This window comes from Ictalurus furcatus, chromosome 7, assembly GCF_023375685.1.
Source record: "Ictalurus furcatus strain D&B chromosome 7, Billie_1.0, whole genome shotgun sequence".
NCBI classification, from domain to species: domain Eukaryota; kingdom Metazoa; phylum Chordata; class Actinopteri; order Siluriformes; family Ictaluridae; genus Ictalurus; species Ictalurus furcatus.
Window position 1 is genome coordinate 19560729 of NC_071261.1, and position 24201 is coordinate 19584929.

Here is a 24201-nt window from a genome sequence, read left to right on the forward strand (position 1 = left end):
ATATAGTTATACTGCTTGAAAAACGGTACTGTACTTCCAACTTCATACTATCATTATATTACCCTTCTACTGTCCTACATATCCTACTATTCTGTATTTTATAAAGAGTTTTCTATTATTATAAGATATTTAACCTTATAATATCTCAATACTCCTTTTTATTATTCTTATAAAGTTATAATGTTATGTGTGTGTGTGTGTGTGTGTTATGTCTACATGCCCGCCCTTGTCTGTGCGAGAGTGTGTGAGAGTGTGTGTGTGTGTGTGTGTGTGTTAGCACTCCTCAGCTCTTATACTTCTTTTTGACTCTTCGACTAATAAACCATAGTGTAGTACTCTTAAAGATCTTTAAATTGTAAATCCAATTTGTCAATATCCGCCTAATACCGCTTCTGTGTGTCTTGGTGCCCGTCTTTTCTTCTTCTCCCCTTTACTGGATACTAGGTCTCCCTCATGTTTATTTTATGACATTTTTATCCACAACTATTACTGAGAACACTAGAGAAGCTTTTGTTAACGTTAAACGTACATAAACAGGCAGAGCCGGTTTTTATCACTGAATGAGGGAACCGGATCAACCGGTGTGACCTTTACTTATTCATGTCTTGCTTAATGTCTAAACGTGTTATGAGGTGAAGTTAAAAACTGTATGCGTTTGTCAGTGTGTTTACAACTTGAGTTGAAATGGACTTCGCGATTCGTGCCGCCACACTTGAGGACTGTAAGGACATCATGCGCATGATGTCGGTAAGTGACTGCGGCTCGTATTCACCATAAATTAATTACTGTTATCTTTTTAACCGGTATGACAGTTTTATGCTGTATTGTATCATTCTGGTCAATTCACAGTCGGATCGGTCAGATCGGATCTGATGAGCCACTGTTCCTATTCATATGAATGTGAGATACTCTCACACTGCCTGTGTTTCTGCTCAGGCTCAGTAAAGCACTGGCATAAAGTTGGCCAGTTTTTGACGTTCGATATTCGCAGACATTCGCAAATTAAGGGATCGTCTTTAAAGTTACATACGACAGTGGTATACACGTTTCTAACTTCAATAGCATTTGAAGGGAATGACTTACAGTCACAAACCCAACTGTAAAGCATTCATGTAGGTGTCATCTATGATGCACACCTTTTAGATTTTTTTATATTTATTAAAATAAACTGTCAAATCATATCTAAACATTGTGATGTTTTTATACCGTATGGACTCGTACACAAAATATACCATAGGATACCATACAATAGGATTACTCTAACGAAGTCATAATCCCTGCGCCCGTCCCCGTAATCAAATGGGTCCCTTACAGTAACCACTTCTACGCTACACTGATCAGAATAGGCGCTGAGGAGGTTTTGTAGACCTGGTGGGAGACGTGCTAGCGTTGTGCGCCCCGGGGTCTCATAGTAGATTGGCAGCTGGAGAATGGGCCTTAGGACCCCCCTACGTCCACTTTCCGCCGGACCCATGTAGAAGTACCTAGCCATAACTCTTAACCCTTAACTTACTTCTCCTTTCAACTATATATATATATGTTATTTCAAATCTAACTACCTTGATTATGCGTTTGTTTGCCTACATCGATTATAAGTGTGATTAACTGAGTTCCCCTAATCATTCATTACTACTACTACTGCCGTCGCTAGTTTACGTATGAGTGGCCACTACAGTAACTACTTGATTGGATCTACACGTCCCTATCTTTCTCAACTAGGCCTGTCAGCCCACAGTTTTGTATTTGTCGGGACCTGCAGAGTCTTGCTTCCCCCCAAAAAACCAACCCCAATCCTTCGCAGTCAGGGGTGGGCGAAAAAACCTCCTATGAGGAAAAATTCCCACCCTGTCAGCACTATGTGCTCGACAGCACCATTATACTTTTCTCGTGCCTGATTACGTCAGAGGCCCATTGCACATCACAGGTCATACCCCATCACATATCATATCACATATCACAACATTTTATAACAATCGACATGACAGTCTCTATCGGCAGTATCCCTCTGTATTCCGGTTGTCTTCGGCTCAAGCACTTTACGTACTGTAGAGAACCACCCTTTGGGGAGAGGTTAGGCTAGCACTTACACCCAGGGTATGGATCATCACATCTTCTTCTCACCCCTCAGGGTTCAGTAGATCTGCAACACAGATGAACACATAGAAAACACCAATAGGTCCCGTTTTTCTCGGATAGGCCCAGTTGGCCACTACCTTGTACAAACGGGTCCTTGCGCCCCCTTGCGCTGTCCTCATCAGTCCTGGCTCATGTCCCGTCTCATGTTCTCGTAGACCCCCCCGGTCTCGCTGGTGTTGCTGCTGTCGCTGCTCATTGTCTCCCGTCTGTTGCTGCTGTCGCTGCTCATTGTCTCCCGTCGCATGGTCTCGATCACCACCCCCCGTTGAGGCGGTAACGCCTCACCCCTAACAATGTACTGGCCAGAAAAGGAGGCGGAGGACATCACCATCCGCCGTGCGCAGGGGATCACACAGCAGGCCACCAGAGCCACAAGGAGAAGGAGGACGAACAGGGACACTCCCAAGCGGGTCAGGGCAGCAGTCCAATCTCCAGAAAGAAACCAGGAGAGCCACGGCGGGAGGCGGAGACTAGACCCATAGCCGGAGTTAGCCGCTTGCTCCGCTTGGAGGGCCTGTAGTTGACCCAGGACCTTGGAGAGAGCACCCTCAGAACCAGTGTGCAAAGGGATTGCAGCACAGCACTCGGGACCAATCATTGCACAGTACAAAATGGTTCTGAGCAGCCATGAGGGAAGTGGCATGGAGCTGATCACGGACCAGTCCGAGAGCACTCACCGAGTAGTTAATGAAGCGTTGCTCGTTGTACCACATGTAATTAATCCATGCCACGTTGCGGATGATCTGCACGGCCGGGAGTAAAATAGACGCTACACCACTGCCAACGGCCTCCATGGCTCTGTAGCGAGCAGGAACGCCAACGGGGGTGCCCCAAAGTCAAGATGGATGGTCTCATCAGCAGCCCAGTCAGAATAGTTCGCTGCACCAGCGTCACGGACATACTGAGTCCACAGGGCCACGTCACGGCGTGAACGGGACCAGCTGGATGACGGTTGGTCAGCCACCAACAAAACACGGGTCTTACCATCCAACCTAACCGGGGCGCAGCACCCCTGCCAATCCGCAGGCAAAGTCTGGCGTACACGTTGGCCCCCACAAAACCAGAAAACATCCGCAAGGGGAACAGTACCAACACTAAGATCAGGTAGGGGAATTGTCACACTGGGGGTGCATGGGGATGAATCACAGACAGAGAGGGTCTCAATTTGCAAATCATTAGGGAACAGGGAGACATTACATCGGGCAGACACGTTTCCCACAGGATATACGCCAACAGAGGAGCAGAGGCAGATGGGAAAGAACAAGGGCAGAGACGGTTGGACGCGGACAAAAGTCGACACTTGAGTGGAAACAGGGGTTTCCACTCAAGTGTGGAAACCCTTTCACTATGGGGGTGAAACAGGCATGAAGAGCTTGCATTGTACATCCACGATGGGCCAAAGTCAGCAGAAAGGGCCCCAAGGAGGCACACAGTAGGACACAAAAAATCAACAGAATAGGGGGTGGTGAGGCATTCCGTGAGGTTCCCTATAGGCAGCATAAAATGGGGGGTGAGGCTACGATCATGACATACGAGACACGAGCGATCCGTCACAGATTGAGCAGTATGGCCCATCCATGCCAAATACATGTTACTCTGCTCCTCTGTAAGCGAGGTGTTATCGGTGGAGATTGAATAGTATTGTAATTTCATTAATTTATGTGCGATCGGAGTTGACATCGGGGCAATGAGGAGGGGGTGGAGAGCCCGGGATGCGAAAGGTGACCCTGTACTATCATGGTAAGAACACGCCGTAGCCGAGCAAAGGAACGGTAGCCACAGGGGGCCAATAGTGGGCAGCTCAAAGGAGCACCTACTCGTCCGTGCCCTACCAGTAATTCTAAGATGTCCTACGCGAATCTCCACAGATCGAGCTTGGGAGAAAGTGAATGAGGCCAAATAGGGACTTCTGCCAATCAGGGACTCTTCATGGGCGAGTCTAAGGAGAGCTAACGCGCACATCAAGCTACGTGAACCTACAGTTGAGCCAGGGGCCGTCCAGGATCGAACATGCCTAATACGGGGATAGGGGGCTGTGCGGGAAGTAGCAGCCACTTGTGGGCGTAACGTGTGATAGGAATCCAGGGCATTATTGAAGGTATGAATAGTCCTTCTAAACATTGGGTCGTAGAAAAAGAAAAAGAGTGCTATTAGCCCTGCTGCAAAAATCACCCTACCCCCATATGTGCTACTGTTCTGTGGAGCTCGTGCCACCGGTCCCCTCCGGAACCGGTGGTAGGGGAGTGTGCAAGGATTCATGCGGAGACTGAAGTTCAGGAGTAAGCTCAGGTAAGTTCAACTGTGCTTCTAGGGACTGCAGCATATCCGAGTCAATTAGGCTCAGAGGCAAAGCGGGGTCGTCAAGGTCCTGACAGAGAGTGGCAAGCGTAGACAGAAAATCCTCCTCCGTTGGGGTTACAAATTCCTGTGGGCTGGTAACTACGACACCCGTCACTTCTACTCGGGGCGAGAGAACAGTTGGGCTACTGGCATCAGACTGAGACAGTTTATCTAGTTTTTCCACAGCCCGCCGCTTAGTCTGGGCTCGAGTGCCGTAGGCAGGGCTCAGGGATGCATCCGAATCACTGTCACTATCAGTGAACACCACTGCTCCAATGGGCTGCCTTGTACTGACTAGACCTGAGGTCGATGGTTGTTCGTCGGTAGTGTCTTGCAGTAGCGGTCCCTTACCTGGTTCGGCGCGGCTGCAGTGGTTCAAGTGATACCAGTAATTCCTCCCCTCAACTTTCACAGCCGTGGGGGTTGCAGCAACCATGGTGAAAGGTCCTTCCCGACGTCCCGCACGGGGGCTCTTTCTCTTGAAAACACGAATGTATACCTGGTCCCCCGGTGCCACTAGACACACGTCCTCCCGTACCTCGTTCTCTCCATGGACTGCCTCACGAACCTGTGAATACAAATGTCTATGGATTTGGGTGAGGGTTCGCACATAATCCTGCATTTCGTCCTCCAATTGTGCCACAGACGGCCCTGTGTATGGACCGGGTTCGCCATAGGTGATTGGGCGCCCAGTGAGCATTTCATGAGGAGTCAAGTGCGTCATACGATTGGTCTGTGAACGCATCTTCATCAATGCCAGTGGTAAGGCCTGGACCCAGTTTAGGCGAGAGCTCTCGCATATTTTTGCCAGTTTATTAACTAGGGTACCGTTCGCTCGTTCCACCATGCCCTGGGATTGAGGATGATATACACAGCCTAGCTTATGATCTATCCCCAAGGCAGATGCCACATTGTCGATGACGTTATTCACAAAGTGGGTGCCTTTGTCCGAACTCAGAAAATCTGGAATACCGAACCGGGGAATGACCTCGCGACATAAAAATTTAGCCGCGGCCCTCGCGTCTTCCTTGGAAGTCGCAGTTGCCTCCACCCACCTGCTGAAGCGGTCTACTATTACTAGAATGTAGCGCTTCCCTTCTTTCTGGTTGTCTGCTCCCATGTCTACATAATCCATCATTATATGCCGGAACGGTCCCGTCGGCGGGGGAATATGTCCTAAAGGGGCAGTAAAGTTCTTTCGCACATTGTTCTTGATACACACCTCACATCTTTTCAACACATAGTCCACCATACTGGCCAGAAATGGGGACCACCATTCCTGACGGATTTTTCGGATAGTTTCGGTCCTATGGGCGTGGTCCAAGCCATGGGCTTCTTTGATCAAGAGCGGGAGGTAACAGGCTGGGGCTATACACAACCCTTCTATGCTGCGCCACAATCCAGTACCCGCCTCTTTTTTCGCCCCCCGTTTTATCCACGCCGATACTTCAGCCACACCTGCGGTGTTCTGCAGCTCCACTAAGTGGGCCACATTGTCTTCCTGCGGATGCCGCAGCTGACTCTCCCCGGGCCGCGTTAGGGCCATCATCTGCACAGGCCCTATGGCAGCTTTCTTTGCTGCCTCATCCGCCAGTGCGTTTCCTTTAGTGATAAAGGAATCATCAGTCTTATGTGCCCTGCATTTCACTACAGCTAATTTTGTGGGCAATGTCATAGCATATAGTAAATCTGAAATCGCTTCCCCGTGGGTCACGGCGGACCCATCTGCCCACTGGAATCCGCTTTGCGCCCAGATTGGTCCAAACACATGGCAGACTCCATGAGCATAGGCCGAGTCCGTATATACAGTGCAACTCTCATTACGGCCCAAATTACACGCAGCTGTCAACGCCCGTAGTTCAGCTAGCTGGGCCGAGCAGGGTTGGGGAAGGGGAACACTCATCACCACCTCAAACGTCGCCGTGCTTCTACTACTGCCAACCCAGCCTTATTGCCCGTATCAGTACGATAACAGGAACCATCCACAAAATACGTATGCTTAGCATTATCAATAGGGCAGTTCTCCAAATCCGAACGCGCTTTCAAAAATTTCTCTGATTCCGCTACGCACTCATGGGGTACACCATCTATTGGGGTTACCAGTTTATTGGCCAGATTCACCGTGGTGCACCGTTCTATAGTGAGCTCCGGGGCTGACAGAATGGAGTCATATCCTGTTCGACGGGAGTTCGTTATCACAAAGGTCTGACTCGTTAGGAGCGCATGCAGTGCATGGGTCGTATATAATGTAACTGGGTGCCCCATGGTGATTGAGGACGCTTTCTGATATGCAAATGCGGCCGCTGCCAAAGACCGATAACAGGGTGGCATCCCTTTTTCTACATTATCGAGAGCCGTGCTGTAATAGGCGATGGCCTGTTTTCCCATCCCTTGTTGCTGCTGAGTTAGGACGGCCGATGCGTACCCCTTTCTTTCGGATACATAGAGGTGAAACGGTTTGCTATCGTCTGGGTTAGCCAATGCAGGAGCGGTCATTAAGGCCATTTTAATATCTGCGAGTGCGGCTAGAGCTTCAAGAGTCCAGACGAGGGGGGCATTTGGCTGTGATTGGTCTGCTGCCTTAATCATGTCCCGTAATGGTTGAACCCTTAGCGTGAACTCACATATCCATGGGCGACTGAACCCCGCCATTCCTAGAAACGCCAACATCTGTCGTACGGTGGTTGGCTGTGGGGCCTTGCGTATGGCCTCTACATGCTTTGGCACTATAGTACGGCTTTCTCCCTCTAACACACGACCTAGGTATTCCACTTTTTGTCTACAAAATTGCAACTTTTCTTTACTCACTTTGTGGCCATTTTCAGCCAACATTCTTAGAACCTTTAGTGAGTCGTGCTGGCATTGTTCTTTGGACGCACTACAAATCAAAAGGTCGTCGACATATTGCAAGATGGTGCTACGGCACTCCAGGGCTGAGAGGTCTTGAGCCAGTACCTGATTAAATATGGATGGGCTTTCACAGTATCCCTGCGGAAGTCTAGTGTATGTGTACTTCTGCCCTTCATACGTGAAAGCAAACAAATGCTGTGAGTCTGGGTGCAGTGGCACGCTAAAAAATGCTGAGCATAAGTCTATGACAGTATACCATTTGGTCCCTTCTGGAATGCTCGACAATAGGGTGTGTGGGTCTGGCACTACCGGTGTTTCAGGTATCACGATTTGGTTAATAGCACGCAAATCATGTACTAGCCTCCACTTCTCTGAGTCAGGTTTTCTAACTGGAAAAATGGGGGTATTGCACTGACTTCGCGTGGGGATTAGCACTCCGGCCTCTACCAATCCGTGTATTGTGGGCCGTATGCCTTCTCTAGCTTGCGCTGACAACGGATACTGTTTCTGGTAGGGCAACCTTGCATTCTCTTTTACCTTAATCTGAGCTAGGTCGGCGGATTTAACAAACCCTACGTCGGTCGGATGTTTTGTCCATAGCTGTTCTGGAACAGTTTTCAGTATTTCCTCATTGTCCTGATCTTTTGCTGCCTTAACTGCCATTTGCAAACCACTTCGGTCCGTGCTCGTACATATGCAGACACTAGTAGCCACGGCGGTGTCAACTGCTGTTATTGAGATTCGCACAAACTTTCCATCAGGCGACTTGTGCAAAGACGGATTGGTAGTTGGCTTCCACTCTTTTACTTCTTTCGCCTGCCTTATCATTGGCCCTACATCTTCCGGTTCCAGGCCTTTGGTGACCATGAGTGTGACATGGGGCGCTGTCCCTTCCAGCTGATACCAGTTAGTGATTCTCTCTGGGAGCTTGATCATAGCCGCCACTCCCTGTGGGCCGCTTATTATTTCCATGGTTTTAATGTCCATTACTTGTCCCTGTTCCATGTCTTCCCAAAGCTGAGCATATTCCTGGTCTCGTCCACCGTCATCATATTTAATAGTGCAATATAAAGGGGCCTCCACCTCTGTGCAATCGGGCTGCATGTACTGTAACCATGGTTTCCATTCTGTGTATCTGTGCCAGAGTTCCGAGTTAGATGGATCGGACATCTCCAACCAGTATACCATCCTCACATTACGGGCGGTGCTAGGTGGCTCGTGCAACAGTAGGTATTGTGTGGATATTGATTTAGGGAATGTCACCCAAATCCCAGTCGCCTCGCACTGTATCTGAGCTCCCAACTTACACAGGGCATCACGTCCCAGTAGGTTAACAGGCGCTCCTGGCGAATATAACAGGGGTCCTTGTATTGTCACACCATCCAGAGTTAGTTCTTGAGGCTCGGTGAATCGTAAGGTCTGTATTTTTCCTGAGAAGCCCATAGTTTGAATTGCCTTACAGGTGAGGGGGAGCTGTGAACCTTCTTTCCCTATGCTTGAATATGTAGCTCCAGTGTCGATCATAAACGGCGCTTGCAAGGTGTTTCCGATCGTCACTGTAACAGTTGGCTCTTGTTCTGGGTGCAGTGTGGTGACGGACTGCATGAGCTCCCCCCCGGGCTTCTCTAGGCCTCCTCAACTCTGGCTAGGTCCCGGCTCCCCATAGAGGCCCTACATGGGGCCACCTGGGGGTACTGGGGGTAGCGGTTGACACTGAGGTGGCATTCCATAGCTCTCCGGCGCTCTCGGTCCAAGCACCTGACCTCTTCTTTCCACCCTATCCAAGCGGTCTCCCCAAGTTGGTCGTGGGACACGTGGACAATTTCTCCTGAAGTGGCTAGGATCACCGCATCCCCAACACCCTTCAGTTGCCATATTTGGTCTTTGCAAAACTCGACCCCGTCCGTAGCCTCGTCCCCTCCCCCAGGCAGGTGGCGTCCACGGGTACATGGGGGCGGTCATATGATATATGTAATCCATCTGGGCGGGGTGCAGCATAGTAGTTATGTGTGGGACTTGCGGTTGTGGGTGGGCCTGGTATCCACTGGCCAGCAGCAAAGGGTCAGCCTGTGCTGGGGCTGCTGCTTGTGGATGTGGATGGGGCACCATTACTGCCACTTGTTTAATGTGTTCCTTCCTCCGTTCCTTCTCTTCCTGTTTAGTCCTGGTCAGTTCGCCGAGCTGTGCCTTACAGAGTTGGCTCATTAGGGTTTCAGTGGCATCTTTAGCTTCTTTTTTCAGCTTTCTGTGTTGCTCCACGTGATGGGTCACATGTGCCAGAAATGAAGCCCATTCCATTGCGTTGAGCCCCACCACTTCCTCTAACTTCTGCTGTACCTCCCCAGGGAGAGCCTTCTTCAACAGCAGTTTGAACAGTCCCACACTTGCCAACGAATCGTCCCATTTGGCACCCGTTTCATCCCTCCATTTGTCTTGAAACTCTTGTATGAAGGTTATCACATTTTCTTCGTCTTTCAGTTTTATATTTTCGAGCTTCCCAGGGTCCATCTTAGCCGGAAACATACTCCTCACAGCGTCCCATATTTCTTGTCGTTACAGGCCAAACGGGATGGCGTCAGCCTTGGGGTCGTCTATCAAATCCCTGTGTTCTGCCCCATCGAAAATTTCTTCAGCCGGTCCCTTGCCCACTGTTTGGCAGAGAATGGCTTTGATATCGCCAATCGCCAGGTGCTGTCCTGATGTTTTTTCCTCAAACTGTGTAATTCATTTCTGCCCCCCTTCACACATGTTGGGTAGTCGTTGGATCAGGCCCGTTAGGTCCATGAAACTCCAGGGTGCATAATGTAGGGCTTTTCCTTTAACCATGAGGGGCATCATCTGACCTGGGGGTGACCACCCATCCTGATTAAGGCTGGGCTCCGACTGGGAGCGGGCATGCGCTAAGTACACTGTGATACCAGGTTGGAATCTCACTGGGGGCTTCAGGCTTGCCCTGCTCCGTAGTGATCTAGCTTCTCTAGGCTCCGAGTCCTCCTCCTCACTGACGTCTTGTTCAACTTTTCCTTCGTTGTCTGTTTCAGTCCCCTCGCTCTCAGTCCCCCCTTGTTCGTCCAGATCCATGTCTGCACTCACTTGCTTCTTCTTCTGCTGGTGGTATATTAGGACCTTTGAGGCCTTACTCAGGCTCTTCACATGTTGTCCTGCTGACTGGCTCAGTGCTCTTCTCAACCTCCGTGATTTTGATTTTCCCAAACGGGGCTTGTGCGCATATTTATTTTTCACAGCCGTCACCATTTGGACTGCTTGACCTGTGATATTTTTCAATTCATCCATTTTACCCACGCCGTATGATATCCCATCCTCCAATTCCTTATCCTCCTCATATGGGGAGAGCACCACATCCCCCTCTATATGGACCACCCGCCCCACATTGTCTCTCGGCTCCCCTTTTTCTCCTCCTCTGGTATGTGGAGCCCCTCGTGCTCCGTTTTCAACTTCGTGCCCTCTCTCACTCCTACGACCTTCTTGATTGTCACTGGTATTATGCTCCTCCTGCTCCGGTATTTCTCCAGTTTCTTGTCTCTTTGCTTGTGCACCATCGGCCGTGACCCTGGCCTCGGGGTGCTAGTGCTGGTGGGACTCTCCCCGTGCTCCGGCCACCCTGGAGTGTGGGTCCAGTTTTTCATATACTCCTGTAGTTCCCTGTCCCTCTCTTTGTTGCCTACCTGTGGGAGGTCCAGCCGTGGGCTTTCGCCCTCGATCGGGGTTCTATCCTCGTATCCGGCAGCTACTTCTTCCATTTTGGTAGGTTCTCCATCCTCCCGCATGCGATGCCTCATTCTTTGGTATCCGGTGAATGTTCCCCATATGTCCACCTCGGTTTCCTTCCATTCATCTTCTCTGTCCTCCAGGTCTTGCATCATGTAAAGCCCGGCAGGTGGGGCACTTCCGACAGGTCTCACGGGAGGGCGGTACTGAGGGTTATATGAGGGCGGGGCCTCGGCCCATTCCTTCTGAATGGCCTCTTTTATCTTTTTTCCTAGGCTTGCTTCCCTTTCTTCTTTCTTCCATACCACCACCTCTGCTCGTTCTCTCTGCCGTCTATCCTTCTCCTTCTCCTCCTTCCCTGCCTTCACAAACCAGTCCACTATCTTCTCTGTCTTCACACATTTCTCCCTCACTCTCAAGCCTTTTTTCTGTTCATTCCATACAGCTAATCTCTCTTTCATTATCTGGCATAGCTGTTCATCAAGAGTACCTTCCTCGGGCCATTTCCACTCACCACTAGTCTTCTCACTCCATTTTTTACAATAATGCCTAATGTCCTTCTCATCTGTACAGTGTTTGCTTATCACCCTCTCTATCGGGCTCATCTCTTTCTTACATTCAGCCATAACTCTGGTCGTGTCTCACACCTCTCAGCCCTTAGAGTCTTTTGTACATGCCCCCCCTAAATCCCCTAAGTTATCCCTCACAGCCAAATGTTTTCCTCCTACCTTGTCCTGCTGTTCCAGCCTGCTTAGCCTATCTCGTACCGATTTATGCCTGCTTTTCCCTTCCGTCCGTACTTGGTCCAGCCAGCCTCCCTAGGGACTCACATACACTCAGAGTACATACATTCAATTCAATTAAGACGATTAATTAATTAATTAAGATGATTCAATTAATCTTATGAATCTTAAGTTTAACTTTAGGTAATTCACACAGCCTCACACAACGGCCAATCCGGCAATTCTTACATGTTTACAATGTTCTTAGACATAATATTTACAACTATTCAATATTACCCAATTTTGGGTAATTAAATAAAAATTAAATTATATTATTATTATTTGTCATTTAACTGAACAACACCTTCATAATTTATGGAATATAAATGAAAGGTCCCAATGGACTGACACACTGATTTCTCAACAATTTTGTTATATAGTACAGGTCTAGAAGTTCTTATTCACACAATGGGCAGTCTGACAGATGTCTAAAATATTTACAATGTTCGTGCATGCTCCCCAATTTTTAAATCACTCATACAGCAGTTATTGATACCAAATTAATTATACCACACACAGTCTCGCCCGACTCACAGAAAGTCTGTACCAGATTCAAAACATTAAAAAAAATCTCACACTGTTTTGTGTTACCCAGCTCAATCTGAAGTGCACACACACACACATTTTTTTCTTTTCCTTTTTTTTTTTTTTTTCCTTTCCACACAGACGGCAGGCCTGCTTGCGCAGATAAGAACAGATAAGAACACACACACACCACTCCTTTTCATAAACAACGCCCGCAAGCTCACAGTTTTATAAAATACAAAATTTAACTGCACAATGGCTGCTAAGAATGACAACAAAGCCAGCAAAGCATGAGATTCAGTCTCTATGTTATTGTTTATATGATCAAGGTAGCATAACGGTCATATGGTAGGTTCTTGACGAATCAGTCAGGGAAGGTACAGGCGTACCTGTAGCAAAACTTATAAAATGTTTTAAAGCGTTTTAAAATGAAAACGCACTAGTGTAAACAGGACCCAACATTTACAATATATGTTGCAATGTTGCAACACACACACACACACACACACACACACACACACACACACACACACACACACATGCCTGCAGGCACCCCCTGGTTAATTGGAACTTAATTAACATACAGTTCATTAGGGTGAGATAATCAGCTGGGGATCCATCCTTCCATAAAACATACAGCTTCTTTTCCATTTGATATTCTGGTCACTATACATTTCAGAGAGGCTCAGGGGTAAAAGAGAGTATTCTTCAGCTTCAGCTGGTGTTAGAATAAGCCTTCATGTTTTAAATAATTCAAACAATATAAACGATAACGTTCAGTGAATAGGAAAGCCTGATTTTAAACGTATCTACTGCGTTCTACCTCATTAGACAAGACAATTTTACTACTGCGGCCCCGGTAAACAGGGTCTAGCGCACTGATATATACAGTATCTCACAGAAGTGAGTACATCCCTCACATTTTTGTAAATATTTGATTATATCTTTTCATGTGACAACACTGAAGAAATGACACTTTGCTACAATGTAAAGTAGTGAGTGTACAGCTTGTGTAACAGTGTGAATTTGCTGTACCCTCAAAATAACTCAACACACAGTCATTAATGTCCAAACCGCTGGCAACAAAAGTGAGTACACCCCTAAGTGAAAATGTCCATGACTCAGCTACCCTTATAAATGGCTCCTCATGGTTTTCTCTTAAAATTAAGGCCTTCCTTGCGAGACAAGAATCTTCACCATCTGAATTATGAGTAAGTTACATTTTTCTGTATTTTAGTTTATAATTTATTTTCATATTTGCTCTATATCTCTATTTTATATATAGTTATACTGCTTGAAAAACGGTACTGTACTTCCAACTTCATACTATCATTATATTACCCTTCTACTGTCCTACATATCCTACTATTCTGTATTTTATAAAGAGTTTTCTATTATTATAAGATATTTAACCTTATAATATCTCAATACTCCTTTTTATTATTCTTATAAAGTTATAATGTTATGTGTGTGTGTGTGTGTGTGTGTGTGTGTGTTATGTCTACATGCCTGCCCTTGTCTGTGCGAGAGTGTGTGAGAGTGTGTGTGTGTGTGTGTGTGTTAGCACTCCTCAGCTCTTATACTTCTTTTTGACTCTTCGACTAATAAACCATAGTGTAGTACTCTTAAAGATCTTTAAAGTGTAAATCCAATTTGTCAATATCCGCCTAATACCGCTTCTGTGTGTCTTGGTGCCCGTCTTTTCTTCTTCTCCCCTTTACTGGATACTAGGTCTCCCTCATGTTTATTTTATGACATTTTTATCCACAACTATTACTGAGAACACTAGAGAAGCTTTTGTTAACGTTAAACGTACATAAACAGGCAGAGCCGGTTTTTATCACTGAATGAGGGAACCGGATCAACCGGTGTGACCTTTACTTATTCATGTCTTGCTTAATGTCTAAACGTGTTATGAGGTGAAGTTAAAAACTGTATGCGTTTGTCAGTGTGTTTACAACTTGAGTTGAAATGGACTTCGCGATTCGTGCCGCCACACTTGAGGACTGTAAGGACATCATGCGCATGATGTCGGTAAGTGACTGCGGCTCGTATTCACCATAAATTAATTACTGTTATCTTTTTAACCGGTATGACAGTTTTATGCTGTATTGTATCATTCTGGTCAATTCACAGTCGGATCGGTCAGATCGGATCTGATGAGCCACTGTTCCTATTCATATGAATGTGAGATGCTCTCACACTGCCTGTGTTTCTGCTCAGGCTCAGTAAAGCACTGGCATAAAGTTGGCCAGTTTTTGACGTTCGATATTCGCAGACATTCGCAAATTAAGGGACCGTCTTTAAAGTTACATACGACAGTGGTATACACGTTTCTAACTTCAATAGCATTTGAAGGGAATGACTTACAGTCACAAACCCAACTGTAAAGCATTCATGTAGGTGTCATCTATGATGCACACCTTTTAGATTTTTTTATATTTATTAAAATAAACTGTCAAATCATATCTAAACATTGTGATGTTTTTATACCGTATGGACTCGTACACAAAATATACCATAGGATACCATACAATAGGATTACTCTAACGAAGTCATAATCCCTGCGCCCGTCCCCGTAATCAAATGGGTCCCTTACAGTAACCACTTCTACGCTACACTGATCAGAATAGGCGCTGAGGAGGTTTTGTAGACCTGGTGGGAGACGTGCTAGCGTTGTGCGCCCCGGGGTCTCATAGTAGATTGGCAGCTGGAGAATGGGCCTTAGGACCCCCCTACGTCCACTTTCCGCCGGACCCATGTAGAAGTACCTAGCCATAACTCTTAACCCTTAACTTACTTCTCCTTTCAACTATATATATATATATGTTATTTCAAATCTAACTACCTTGATTATGCGTTTGTTTGCCTACATCGATTATAAGTGTGATTAACTGAGTTCCCCTAATCATTCATTACTACTACTACTGCCGTCGCTAGTTTACGTATGAGTGGCCACTACAGTAACTACTTGATTGGATCTACACGTCCCTATCTTTCTCAACTAGGCCTGTCAGCCCACAGTTTTGTATTTGTCGGGACCTGCAGAGTCTTGCTTCCCCCCAAAAAACCAACCCCAATCCTTCGCAGTCAGGGGTGGGCGAAAAAACCTCCTATGAGGAAAAATTCCCACCCTGTCAGCACTATGTGCTCGACAGCACCATTATACTTTTCTCGTGCCTGATTACGTCAGAGGCCCATTGCACATCACAGGTCATACCCCATCACATATCATATCACATATCACAACATTTTATAACAATCGACATGACAGTCTCTATCGGCAGTATCCCTCTGTATTCCGGTTGTCTTCGGCTCAAGCACTTTACGTACTGTAGAGAACCACCCTTTGGGGAGAGGTTAGGCTAGCACTTACACCCAGGGTATGGATCATCACATCTTCTTCTCACCCCTCAGGGTTCAGTAGATCTGCAACACAGATGAACACATAGAAAACACCAATAGGTCCCGTTTTTCTCGGATAGGCCCAGTTGGCCACTACCTTGTACAAACGGGTCCTTGCGCCCCCTTGCGCTGTCCTCATCAGTCCTGGCTCATGTCCCGTCTCATGTTCTCGTAGACCCCCCCGGTCTCGCTGGTGTTGCTGCTGTCGCTGCTCATTGTCTCCCGTCTGTTGCTGCTGTCGCTGCTCATTGTCTCCCGTCGCATGGTCTCGATCACCACCCCCCGTTGAGGCGGTAACGCCTCACCCCTAACAATGTACTGGCCAGAAAAGGAGGCGGAGGACATCACCATCCGCCGTGCGCAGGGGATCACACAGCAGGCCACCAGAGCCACAAGGAGAAGGAGGACGAACAGGGACACTCCCAAGCGGGTCAGGGCAGCAGTCCAATCTCCAGAAAGAAACCAGGAGAGCCACGGCGGGAGGCGGAGACTAGACCCATAGCCGGAGTTAGCCGCTTGCTCCGCTTGGAGGGCCTGTAGTTGACCCAGGACCTTGGAGAGAGCACCCTCAGAACCAGTGTGCAAAGGGATTGCAGCACAGCACTCGGGACCAATCATTGCACAGTACAAAATGGTTCTGAGCAGCCATGAGGGAAGTGGCATGGAGCTGATCACGGACCAGTCCGAGAGCACTCACCGAGTAGTTAATGAAGCGTTGCTCGTTGTACCACATGTAATTAATCCATGCCACGTTGCGGATGATCTGCACGGCCGGGAGCAAAATAGACGCTACACCACTGCCAACGGCCTCCATGGCTCTGTAGCGAGCAGGAACGCCAACGGGGGTGCCCCAAAGTCAAGATGGATGGTCTCATCAGCAGCCCAGTCAGAATAGTTCGCTGCACCAGCGTCACGGACATACTGAGTCCACAGGGCCACGTCACGGCGTGAACGGGACCAGCTGGATGACGGTTGGTCAGCCACCAACAAAACACGGGTCTTACCGTCCAACCTAACCGGGGCGCAGCACCCCTGCCAATCCGCAGGCAAAGTCTGGCGTACACGTTGGCCCCCACAAAACCAGAAAACATCCGCAAGGGGAACAGTACCAACACTAAGATCAGGTAGGGGAATTGTCACACTGGGGGTGCATGGGGATGAATCACAGACAGAGAGGGTCTCAATTTGCAAATCATTAGGGAACAGGGAGACATTACATCGGGCAGACACGTTTCCCACAGGATATACGCCAACAGAGGAGCAGAGGCAGATGGGAAAGAACAAGGGCAGAGACGGTTGGACGCGGACAAAAGTCGACACTTGAGTGGAAACAGGGGTTTCCACTCAAGTGTGGAAACCCTTTCACTATGGGGGTGAAACAGGCATGAAGAGCTTGCATTGTACATCCACGATGGGCCAAAGTCAGCAGAAAGGGCCCCAAGGAGGCACACAGTAGGACACAAAAAATCAACAGAATAGGGGGTGGTGAGGCATTCCGTGAGGTTCCCTATAGGCAGCATAAAATGGGGTGTGAGGCTACGGTCATGACATACGAGACACGAGCGATCCGTCACAGATTGAGCAGTATGGCCCATCCATGCCAGATACATGTTACTCTGCTCCTCTGTAAGCGAGGTGTTATCGGTGGAGATTGAATAGTATTGTAATTTCATTAATTTATGTGCGATCGGAGTTGACATCGGGGCAATGAGGAGGGGGTGGAGAGCCCGGGATGCGAAAGGTGACCCTGTACTATCATGGTAAGAACACGCCGTAGCCGAGCAAAGGAACGGTAGCCACAGGGGGCCAATAGTGGGCAGCTCAAAGGAGCACCTACTCGTCCGTGCCCTACCAGTAATTCTAAGATGTCCTACGTGAATCTCCACAGATCGAGCTTGGGAGAAAGTGAATGAGGCCAAATAGGGACTTCTGCCAATCAGGGACTCTTCATGGGCGAGTCTAAGGAGAGCTAACGCGCACATCAAGCTACGTGAACCTACAGTTGAGCCAGGGGCCGTCCAGGATCGAACATGCCTAATACGGGGATAGGGGGCTGTGCGGGAAGTAGCAGCCACTTGTGGGCGTAACGTGTGATAGGAATCCAGGGCATTATTGAAGGTATGAATAGTCCTTCTAAACATTGGGTCGTAGAAAAAGAAAAAGAGTGCTATTAGCCCTGCTGCAAAAATCACCCTAGCCCCCATATGTGCTACTATTCTGTGGAGCTCGTGCCACCGGTCCCCTCCGGAACCGGTGGTAGGGGAGTGTGCAAGGATTCATGCGGAGACTGAAGTTCAGGAGTAAGCTCAGGTAAGTTCAACTGTGCTTCTAGGGACTGCAGCATATCCGAGTCAATTAGGCTCAGAGGCAAAGCGGGGTTGTCAAGGTCCTGACAGAGAGTGGCAAGCGTAGACAGAAAATCCTCCTCCGTTGGGGTTACAAATTCCTGTGGGCTGGTAACTACGACACCCGTCACTTCTACTCGGGGCGAGAGAACAGTTGGGCTACTGGCATCAGACTGAGACAGTTTATCTAGTTTTTCCACAGCCCGCCGCTTAGTCTGGGCTCGAGTGCCGTAGGCAGGGCTCAGGGATGCATCCGAATCACTGTCACAAGGTGGCGGCGCTGTTGACGAGTCACGTTCAGCACGTGTAGCAGTCTATCATTTACACATTCATATGTCTTGCTTAATATCTAAACGTGTTATGAGGTGAAGTTAAAAACTGTGTGCGTTTGTCAGTGTGTTTACAACTTGAGCTGAAATGGACTTCACGATTCACGCCGCCACACTTGAGGACTGTAAGGACATCATGCACATGATGTCGGAAAGTGACTGCGGCTCGTATTCACCATAAATTAATTACTGTTATCTTTTTAACCGGTATGACTGATTTATGCTGTATTGTATCATTCTGGTCAATTCACAGTCGGATCGGTCAGATCGGATCTGATGAGCCACTGTTCCTATTCATATGAATGTGAGATGCTCTCATACTGCCTGTGTTTCTGCTCAGGCTCAGTAAAGCACTGGCATAAAGTTGGCCAATTTTTGACGTTCGATATTCGCAGACATTCGCATATTAAGGGACCGTCTTTAAAGTTACATACGACAGTGGTATACACGTTTCTAACTTCAATAGCATTTGAAGGGAATGACTTACAGTCACAAACCCAACTGTAAAGCATTCATGTAGGTGTCATCTATGATGCACACCTTTTAGATTTTTTTATATTTATTAAAATAAACTGTCAAATCATATCTAAACATTGTGATGTTTTTATACCGTATGGACTCGTACACAAAATATACCATAATTTAAATCTCAATAGCATTTGAAGGGAATGACTTACAGTCACACAACCAAGTGTTTCAAACGATATAAACGATAACGTTCAGTGAACAGGAAAGCCTGATTTTAAACGTATCTACTGCATTCTACCTCATTAGACAAGACAATTTTACTACTGGGGCTCCAGTAAACAGGGTCTAGCGCACTGATTTATATTTATGTATACACACATATCCATATGCACAAACTATTACTGAGAACACCAGAGAAACTTTTGTTAACGTTAAAGGTACATAAACAGTCAGGGCCAGTTTTGGTCAACGAATGAGGGGACCCGCTCAACCGGAAGGCGTGACCTTCCCAAGGTGGCGGCGCTGTTGACGAGTCACGTTCAGCACGTGTAGCAGTCTATCATTTACACATTCATATGTCTTGCTTAATATCTAAACGTGTTATGAGGTGAAGTTAAAAACTGTGTGCGTTTGTCAGTGTGTTTACAACTTGAGCTGAAATGGACTTCACGATTCACGCCGCCACACTTGAGGACTGTAAGGACATCATGCACATGATGTCGGAAAGTGACTGCGGCTCGTATTCACCATAAATTAATTACTGTTATCTTTTTAACCGGTATGACAGTTTTATGCTGTATTGTATCATTCTGGTCAATTCACAGTCGGATCGGTCAGATCGGATCTGATGAGCCACTGTTCCTATTCATATGAATGTGAGATGCTCTCAGACTGCCTGTGTTTCTGCTCAGGCTCAGTAAAGCACTGGCATAAAGTTGGCCAATTTTTGACGTTCGATATTCGCAGACATTCGCATATTAAGGGACCGTCTTTAAAGTTACATACGACAGTGGTATACACGTTTCTAACTTCAATAGCATTTGAAGGGAATGACTTACAGTCACAAACCCAACTGTAAAGCATTCATGTAGGTGTCATCTTTGATGCACACCTTTTAGATTTTTTTATATTTATTAAAATAAACTGTCAAATCATATCTAAACATTGTGATGTTTTTATACCGTATGGACTCATACACAAAATATACCATAATTTAAATCTCAATAGCATTTGAAGGGAATAACTTACAGTCACACAACCAAGTGTAAAATAAACTTTTTTAATAAATTTTTTTTTAAATAAACTGTCAAATCATATGTAGATGTGACATGAATTTCACTACCAAATGAGCTCTGTGTGTGTGTGTGTGTGGTGGCGCTGTTCAGTTAGTGCGCGCACACTGCTATATTTAGCTCTAAGACATTAGCTCGCACATTGCACACTTTCTAAGATTTTCTCGGATTTGATGGTTTTCTAACAGGATTAACAGTTCATAGAGGAGCCTGCAGGTCTTCGTTAGCCTAAGCTGGTCTCTAAATGTGATGGTAATAATGTGATGGTGGTAATGTGTGTAGTGAATTTCAGTGACATGAGTATTAGTCCTACATTTGAGGAAATACAACCCCCATTACAAATCAGGGTTCTTGTCAAAATGTACAGACTTTCAGCTGTTTGCAATGACCTGAAAATTCAACTGAAAATGCAACTTAATATGATTTCTCCAGTTTCAAATTATTCAGTCCCTTCCTGGAAATCATCTTTAGTACTTAGTAGAGCACCCTTTCGCTGTTATGACCTGCTGCATACAAGATGCATAGCTTGGAGTTTGGACTCATACCCAAAATATACCATAATTTAAATCTCAATAGCATTTGAAGGGAATGATTTACAGTCACACAACCAAGTGTTCGTGTAGGTGTCATCTATGATGCACACCTTTTAGATTTTTGATATTTAATAAAATAAACTATCAAATCACGTGTAAAATTTGCCATGAACAACCCCAATCTATACAGGATAGTTGATCCACAGGACTGCAGTCAAGAAACCAAATATGTTTTGGTGCACAGCAGTGCATATGCAGTAGTTAGCCTTTTATTTATATTTGTTTTTTGTTCATTTATTTTGTTTGTACCTCATACAGGAACTGACAGAGTATGAGAAAATTACAGATCAGGTCACAATTACACAAAAAGGTATATTACATCAAATGTTTATTGTTAAACTGTTTTGGGATAGTAGAAATATAGATACAATCGAAGGCAATATTGGCATGTATTTAATGAAATTCTGTTTATTCCTCACTGTAGACCTAGAGCAGGATGGGTTCTCTCAAAACCCATTTTTCCATGCAATAATCGCTGAGGTTCCAGAACAGCACAAGACCAAAGATGGTGAGAAATATACTATGTGACATGATCAAAGGTGCTGTCCAGGCACTCTCAGTGTTAGTAGTCAGATACAGTGCTTAATAGTAAAACCTGGTTTCCTCAATGATGTTGCTTTTATTTGTTTGTTTGTGTTTGTTTGTTTATTTGCTTATTTATTACTTACTTGCATATAGTGGATATAAATTTTCAGGTTTTTGTGATTGGAACAAATATTCAACCTTAAAATTAAGATAAATCGTGTGATATAGCAACAAACAAGTCAAGTGAAAAATAAATAGCAAATAATATGTATGAAATCAAATAAATTAAAAAGTGTGCACACCCTTTTATAATGGGGCATGTGACTGTGCTCAGAATTAACCAATCACACACAAACTTGTTTACAATAGAAACTATTATACACCTGTCATCAATGAAGTGATTCTGATTGACCCCAAATAAAGATCAACTGTTTCTGTAGGATTTCTGGACACCATCTTGGTTTCATCTCACTTCTGAAGCCATGGTCTGCAAAGAGCTTACCAGGCACATCTGCGATCACATTGTTGAAAGTTATCAATCAGGAGAGGGATATAAAAGAATATTCAAAACAATAGATGAACAATGGAACACTGTAAAGCACATATACTAAAATCGGAATGATACAGAGAAGATTAGCATAGCCCCTGCCCAATGTTGACACGCAAAATTGTGTAAAGGACTCCATCAACAATTGGAGAAAATAGGGCACCACAGTGACATCACCAAGAACAGGACTTCCCTCCAAAAGTCACGAAAGAGCTTATCACTCAAAGAACACCATACCAGCGGTGAAACATGGTGGGGACAGCATCATGCAATGGGGTTGTTTCTGTTCAGCTGGGAGTGGGGCTCTAGTCAAGATAGAGGAACCATGGAAACCTGCAGGCCTCTGTTAGACAGCTGAATAGCACAAATCCAAATCAACAAAGGAATGACTTTTGGAAGTTTTGGAATGGCCAAGTCAGAGCCCAGCACCAAAACTGTGGAATGGCTTGAAGAGGGTTGTGAACAGGAGATCCCCTCACAATAATGTCTGGAAAGATTTGCAGTTTTTTTGGAAGAGTGGAATAAAATGAAAAATAAAGTTGCCAAATCAAAATGTGCTAAATTGCTAGACTGTTACCCAAAAATACCAAAACCGGTGCTGTATTACAAAAAAAAAAAAAGAAGATCTAACATGATTGGTTATGGTTTCATTTTTTTTACGTCACAAAAGCATGCAATTTTAACAGGGGTGTGTAAACTTTTTATATCCACTGTACTTGTTTGCTTATTTGCCTTCTTATTTATTTCACAGAGAGAATACAGGTAAACTTTGTAAATGATTCTTCAAAGGTTCTTTACTTGGAACTGTCTTGGAAAAGAACACCCCTCTGTAGGATTGAAATCAAACCTTTAAAGAATAAACTAGAGGGACAAATCATTTTTTCTAGGAATGCATTTAATTTGCAAGTACCTATTAAAGCCACATGATTTGTTTCTCTTATGAGTAAGAAAAAAGACATTCCAGTCATTGCAGAATGTGTATGTCTGTTTCAGGTCATACAAAAATAGGGTATTCTGTGTACTCCTTCACTTATAGCACATGGAATGGCCGAGCTGTATACATGGTGGACTTGTATGTGATGCCAGAGTTCAGAGGTAATTGTGCTACTTTTACTGCTTTGAATATGTAAACATTTTACACCATCTTAAATTTTCTTTAAAAACTTTTTCCATTTTCTCAGTCAGTACAGGCTGAAAGTAATATAGTCAGAAACATTAACCACCCAAACAACCCTTGAGATGCCCTTTTTTCCTAACAGTGTATCCATGGTGCCTGTAGCATACAGTATGGTCACTTATCATAGGAGAATAATGCTGATGTATTTCCTACTGAGAAAACACATTAAATTGAAACATATTTTATAATGGAAGCCCTTTTTTTTATTAATAATTTTTTTAAAAATTTCATGTCCATGTTTGCATCTCGTTCAGGAAAGGGTATTGGCAAGGCATTGATGAGCAAAGTTGCACAGGTGAGGGATGTATGAATATTTTCTGGTATTTAGAAATGAGATAAGTTGAACTGTATGCAGCATCTTTTAAAAAATCAAATTAATCTGTGTATTCAAAAAGAATGTGCATAATTGTCATATAAATTTTCTGGTATTGTTGATTTTGGGTCGTGACTATAACAGCTAGGAAGGGCCGCTGGCTGCACTCACCTCAGTTTTACTGTGGTGAACTGGAACAAGACAGCGCTGGACTTTTACCAGAAGCAGGGCTCCATGGATTTGACCTCTGACCTGGGTTACCATTGCATGAGCTGCAGTGGGGATGCCTTTCAAAGGATGGCTAATAGAGATTGCTAAATTTCAGGTTAATTTCATATTCCTTCCTTCCATCCCTAATTAAAATCCAGTTGAGTGAGCTAGAATTTATTGCTCCCACATTGATGGAAGCAAAATACTTGTATTGATGTGAAACTTGACTTTGTGTGTTTTAACAGTGCCAGTGGGGCTTGGATTTGGTTGCATTAGTCATGGTGGCAAAGCGGTAATGGAGGAGATGTGACAGGCAGTAATGTCATTGCAGGTCAACATCTACCTGTGCAATCAATGTTGTGTGTGTAGACACTTCCTGTTTTAATTCTGAAATATCTGTTGTTCAGGGGATGCTAAAACAGTTTTATATTAACCATAGGATATTGTTACATGCTAAAATGCTGACTCAAATTGTGTTATTTGTTTATAGTAAATTATCACATGTAATAAATAAATAAATCATTATTTGACATCCAAATGAGATAACTGTGGCAGTCTGCTAAAACCCTACACATGGTCAAATTTGGACATTTTCCTGAAGTAAATGATATTTCTGTTTTGGATTTATCTCAATC

General features: G+C 45.5%; 2 protein-coding genes and 1 non-coding gene across 3 annotated transcripts; 2 read left to right on the forward strand and 1 right to left on the reverse strand.

Annotated features, from left to right (window-relative positions):
• Positions 1-10694: 10694 nt before the first annotated feature.
• LOC128610702 (uncharacterized) lies at positions 10695-12458 on the reverse strand. The gene is made up of 2 exons (XM_053630121.1): positions 12279-12458; positions 10695-11890 (listed from the first exon to the last, which is right to left on the reverse strand). Exon 2 carries the CDS (start codon positions 11679-11681, stop codon positions 10695-10697), a length of 987 nt encoding a protein of 328 aa, XP_053486096.1. The 5' UTR covers positions 11682-11890; positions 12279-12458.
• A 1435-nt stretch (positions 12459-13893) lies between these two features.
• Positions 13894-24102, forward strand: LOC128610092 (thialysine N-epsilon-acetyltransferase). The gene is made up of 7 exons (XM_053629174.1): positions 13894-14396; positions 21053-21104; positions 21219-21302; positions 22860-22961; positions 23298-23338; positions 23501-23681; positions 23812-24102. Exons 1-6 carry the CDS (start codon positions 14334-14336, stop codon positions 23672-23674), a joined length of 516 nt encoding a protein of 171 aa, XP_053485149.1. The 5' UTR covers positions 13894-14333; the 3' UTR covers positions 23675-23681; positions 23812-24102.
• On the forward strand, positions 21906-22009 carry LOC128610824 (U6 spliceosomal RNA). The gene has a single exon (XR_008386428.1). It is a non-coding gene; the product is annotated as a U6 spliceosomal RNA (small nuclear RNA).
• Positions 24103-24201: the final 99 nt, after the last annotated feature.

Coding starts and splice junctions, on each gene's coding strand:
- LOC128610092 (XM_053629174.1), top strand. CDS start 14,334: ATGGACTTCGCGATTCGTGCCGCCACACTTGAGGACTGTAAGGACATC. Junction 21,105..21,218: donor GGTCACAATTACACAAAAAG/GTATATTACATC, acceptor TCCTCACTGTAG/ACCTAGAGCAGGATGGGTTC. Junction 21,303..22,859: donor ACAGCACAAGACCAAAGATG/GTGAGAAATATA, acceptor TGTCTGTTTCAG/GTCATACAAAAATAGGGTAT.
- LOC128610702 (XM_053630121.1), bottom strand. CDS start 11,681: ATGGCTGAATGTAAGAAAGAGATGAGCCCGATAGAGAGGGTGATAAGC.